The 4,996-nt window shown below is 54.4% G+C and overlaps 1 protein-coding gene across 3 annotated transcripts in view; it reads right to left on the minus strand.

Moving 5' to 3' along the window:
* Nucleotides 1-939: 939 nt before the first annotated feature.
* The window catches only part of PLEKHO1 (pleckstrin homology domain containing O1), an 11,931-nt gene continuing 7,874 nt past the window's right edge, over nt 940-4,996 (minus strand). For 2 of the 3 annotated variants that reach the window (XM_008629628.2, XM_017728886.1), the window contains exons 3-6: nt 4,633-4,773; nt 4,279-4,383; nt 3,393-3,494; nt 940-2,930 (exon numbers count right to left, since the gene is read on the minus strand). In XM_008629628.2, coding sequence (XP_008627850.1) covers nt 2,163-2,930; nt 3,393-3,494; nt 4,279-4,383; nt 4,633-4,773 — 1,116 coding nt within the window. In that variant the 3' untranslated portion in view covers nt 940-2,162. The remainder of the gene's footprint in view (nt 2,931-3,392; nt 3,495-4,278; nt 4,384-4,632; nt 4,774-4,996) is intronic. The other variant, XM_017728885.1, reaches the window with a different exon arrangement.

Consider the following 4,996-nt stretch of genomic DNA (forward strand, 5'->3'; position numbering starts at 1 on the left):
ATCCCCTTCCCAGCCCCCTTTTCCCTGTTCTGTACATGTTTTCAAGGCACAGTTGGGCAGAACCCAGACTTCTTGGCCATTATTGGGCTTCAGACTTCTCTGCTGTGCACCACCCGGCCAGGGCGCTCTGTACTCCTGTAATGATCCAGCGTTTTGTCTCCAGAGCCAACATAATTGCCACACTGGACAATACCGGCCCTTTCTGGGAATGGCAGATGGCTGCTCCGCTGCTGGGCGAGCACGGCCCCTTTGTGCAGCGTTATTCCCGCATGGATAGACCATGGATAGACTGGGGGGTGACACACAAAGCCACGTCTGTGCTGCCCTTGGCTTTGAAGTTCCGTAGGGCTCCCTGCACCATGCCAGAGGCTTTGGGAATGCCACCAAGGGCAGGGGGCCGGGCAGGGGGCTGGCGGGAGGCGGCCGGGAAACAGAGGGGGAAAAGCTGTGAGGGGTGAGGAGAGAGACAAGACCTCCAAAACAGCCCTTAGGAGCTTCAGGGCCTCCCTGAAGAGCAGGGTAGGGCTGTTCAGGTGTGCCAGGGGTGGCTGCACCAGCACCTGCTCGTGGTGACCTTTCAGCCCTTCCTGGAATGTGTGGTGGCTCTTTCAGAGGCCTCCACTTGGAGCAGCATGGCAATGAGCATTCCAAAATCCAAGGAGAGTTGCTGGGGTGGGAGTCACAAATATAGCACCTTGCTGGCACTACCAGGGATGCAGGAGGTCACAAGTGAGGTTCAGTGGTTGATTGCAAAAAATTTTGTGGAGCAATCCAGTTCATCAACATGGAAAGGCACTGAAAGTTATCCCTGGAAGCATCACTGGAGTCTGGTTAAGCCAAACTCATTGAGAAAGGTTTAAGGTTTGGTTTTATTTTTTCTTTAATTAAAAAAAATCTTGTCATCGCAGCCAGGAAAGGAAATAGAAAACACCAACCATGATCAGGAAGTAACTCTGTGGATTTAATATTTTCATGGACTATTTGCCATGTAGGTAAGGGAATTAGGTTTCCTTTTAAAAAACTAGGAACAGTTGGGTGTTACCACGAGTGAACTTGTGAGACACAGCCACGTCCTGCTTGTGGGTGTGAAAGCTGAGCCAGCCCGTGAGCTGACGATCTGAGCTCTGCTCCAGGCTCAGCTTTCATTCCAGTGGGGCTGATTCAGATCTTGGGCAGCCCAAGCAGAGCCTGCTGCTGTCTGTGACACCTGAGTGAGCAAGGCAAACCTACCAAAACTGCCATTGGCTCGTGGTGTCCGGCTCCTGCACGTACTCCCTGATTTTTCAGCTCAAAGAAAAGGTAAAAAAAAAGAGAAATGAGAAGGAAAAAGCCCAACCCCCCCCAGCTGCCTGTGTGGGCTGTCAAATCCAAGGCTTTGATCCTCTGGTTGCACAGAAGGGAAGACACATCGCTGCTACCTCCCACTGCTCGGGACCAAGGGGGTCTGTGAAGCATTCACGGCCCGACAGCATCAGGGTGGATGTGGATTGCGTCACTGCTGCCCTTCCGGAGAGCTCTGTCTGGACCCCAAAATAACAGCTGCCAGCCCCAAGTTCTTTAGGGGACTGTGCCAGGACTCTGCAAGCGGCGCTCAGCAAATGCCTCGATGGCCTGTGTAATGCTGGAGACCAGCCTGGACTTCCCACATCTTCAGGAGAGTTCCTAGACAATGGGGACTTCCAGGCAGTGGTGGGGATGGACACCTTCTTTGACCTTTTAATGTCATTTATTTCTGAGAGGATGGTGAGGGAACAGGGCAAGTGTCCCGGTGAAGGAGATGTAGTCTGGGACACAGCCCAGACATGAGAGCAGCAATGCCAGGGCTCATCCAGCTCCGCCCCATGGGATGCTCCGGGCAGACATGGGCAGTTCCTGGGAACCAGTGCTCCCTCCTGTCCTTGGAGCATGACAGGAGCTGCGGCCTGCGGTGCAAAGGGAGCTCTTACAAAGGAGGTGTAAACTGCAACTGATTTATTGGAACACTGGGTTGATTCATCAGGGATGCGATGGAGGAAAGGAAGGGTCCAAGCTTTGAGAAGCAAATTTGGGTGAGAACAGGCACCTTTTCACTCTTTTGAACACTGTAAATAATAATAATAATTAAAAAAGAAAACCAGATGGCCACCCTCCCCAGTCCCTCCCTCCCATCCCAAGGCTTGCCTTCACATCATGCTCTTCCTAAACTGCGACTGTGAGCTCTGTTTGGGCTTCGAGTCTGACTGCTGCAGCTCAAACTGTTTGTACAGGTCCCTCAGCTCTTTGATCTCCTGCAGCACCCTCTTGGCTTGGCTCCAGGTGGAGGAAGCCTCCCCCAGCAGCCTCTCAGATTCCTGCAGGATCCTTTCAGAGTCCGACTTGGAAGATGATGAGGAAGAAGAGGTGGTGGTGATGGTGGTGCTGGTGTTGGAATCCTTGGTCTTTCTCTTGCCTTCCCCGTAGCCCTTCACCTCTGTCAGCAGTTCCTGAGTTTTTTCCAGTTTCAGTGCAACCAGTTCCTGTATCCGGGACAGCTGCTCCGGCTCTGCCGAGGCAAACTGAGCCTCCAGCCCCTTCCTCAGCACCGCCCGGTGCGTGGAAGAGTCCCGTCGGGACAGGATTTCTTCCATGGAGGCACATTTATTCTTTTCTGAGTGTGAGAGCTTTTTGGGGACCTGCGGTGTGTACATGGTCCCTTTGTCAAAGGAGTCATTGCGCTGCCCAGCTCTGTCCCACGAGGTCACCTCCTGCCGCGGGAGGCTCCCTGTCCGCCCTTTCTCCGATGACTTGGTGTTGTCCGAGTCCGAGCGGCGCCGCCCAGCAGTGAGGTGTGCCACGGACTTGTCCAGATCCACCCGGAAACTCTCCTCGCAGGTGCCGTGATCCTCCGGAGAGGCGTCTTCCTCCTGGATCAGGTCGAGGGTCAGCATTCCGTCAGAGGTTGAGGTAGATGCCTGGAGGAGCAGAAAGCAGAGCTGCGTTGGCACCAGAACAGCTGCACGTGCTTCCAAGGGTCTCTACACTGCGGATACACACTACAGAGGGGGAGTGGGAATGCTCTCTCACCCAGCGACAGAGCCTGGGCGCGGGGGGTCTGGCTGAGCTGCAGATCCACAGACCCAAAGCACGGTGGCTGAGCCCTCCCTGCTCACCCACGAGCAGCTCCCTGGCTGTTCCCAGCGGGAAACTGAAGGAGCAGGTGTCAGCGATGGCAAACTGGGACTTTGCCAGAAGGTTTGTACAGTGCAATGGTCCAGGAGAACAGAGGACGAGAGCTGATGACTCAAAGCTGTCCTTATGGCAACTCTCAGTTCAGGATGGGGCTCCAGCACAGGCTCTCCTTGCACTTTACTTACAAATGGAGCACTTCAAAAGGAATTTCACTTGAGCAGGTATCTGGGCCTGGTTGTACCTACCACAGCCATGAGGTGACCCCGCGTGGGAGGGCGCCGGGAGTGCTGGATCTTGGCTCTGTCGCGCGTCGGGTGGGCAAGGAAACTGTCCTCTTCCACGGTGACCTGCAGGGTGACACCTGCTGGGAGCACAGAACACAAGCCATTCCCAGCTCCTGGAGCTGTAATCAGGAGGAGACTGGCAGGGAATGGGGTGTAGGAATCCAGCCTCAGAAGCAGCCCAGTGTTCCCCTGGTCTCTCCTCTCTGTGCCATGATGGGATCAGATCTGCTCAAGTCATTGCTGACAACCGAACCTGTTTGCAAAGATTCCCGTGACAGACTTTCCTGGAAGCCATGTCTGCCGGTGTTTGCCATGCTGCTTCCTGCTCTAAAGCCTCTCCCATGGTCTGACCTTGGTTTTCCTTCACCACAGGCTCTGTGCTGCCATCCAGGAGAGGAAAGAGCCTCCTGGCAGTGCCATGGCTCTGTGGGAAGCTGAGTGCGAATGGGAGATCTGAGACAGGTCTGAGCTGAGGAAGGGTTGCCATGAAACATTAATGTGAGAGTCAGCCCTGGAGCGAGGGCACAGCCTGCTCCAGGTAGGTTCTCCTTCACACTGGAGGAAACTATGCGGGAATGCTCACCCTGACCTGCCTCTGCCAGCCCACCTGGTGTTCTGAGTACACCCTGTGTCCCCAGGAGGATGTTGAACTGGAGCTGCTGTTATTTTTCCCGGCAGAAGCTGCTTTGTGTAACTGGGACTTGCACACTCCCCTTGAGAAGCGGGAGGAGCTCTGCTACAGACACTTTGTGTGGATGTGTCACCAAGACAGGGCTGTTCCCAGCAGTCTCAAACCTTCACCCAGGCTGAGGCAGGGGAGCCGGGGCCAAGCCTGAATCCTGCTTACCTCGTCCAAGATCCGGTTTTTAGCACGTGTGATTGCAGAGTTGAGGGCGTTAATCCAGGACTCTTTCTCTTCTGGACTCACAGCCAGGAAGATCAGATTTGGTGCCTACAAAAGAGGGAATCCAGGTCAGTGCCGGAACTCACACAGAGACGGGCCCTGGCCAGCTTGAGGCCTGCGGCCTCTACAGAAAAGGCAAAGCAGAGCTGAGCCTCCAACCCTGCCTGCCCCACGCAGCAAACCCCAGGACCATCTACATCCCTCCCTTCCCTGCATCCCCCAGGACCATCCACATCCCTGCCCACCCCTGGAGCCAGTGGCTCTTGGGCTGGCTGCATCTGGGCAAGCCCCACATACCATGTTTCCAGGCTCCCTGGAGTGGGCGAGGGTAAATTTGCTGTGGTTCTTTTTGCTTCTACTTTTGGACTTCCTGAGCTCTTCACATTTCTCGTAGTCACTCAGGTCAAACATTTCCTGTATGTTTTTTTCATCTTTTACCTGCAAAACAGCAAGAAAATTAGAGCTTTGCAGATGTCAGACAGAGGCTCTGCTGCTCCAGCCAGCAGGATTTCAACATGAGGGTTTTGACTTGTCTCTTCTGGAATGACAGGGCATATTCAGAAGGATAGCAAGAAAATCACACTTTGCCAGGTTAATTACTGCCTCTTCTACCCCCAGAGTTACTGGGTGCAGGCTGAACAGCCATGCAGGTGTGATCAGA

Source organism: Corvus brachyrhynchos, unplaced genomic scaffold, assembly GCF_000691975.1.
Source record: "Corvus brachyrhynchos isolate BGI_N302 unplaced genomic scaffold, ASM69197v1 scaffold443, whole genome shotgun sequence".
Lineage (NCBI taxonomy): Eukaryota > Metazoa > Chordata > Aves > Passeriformes > Corvidae > Corvus > Corvus brachyrhynchos.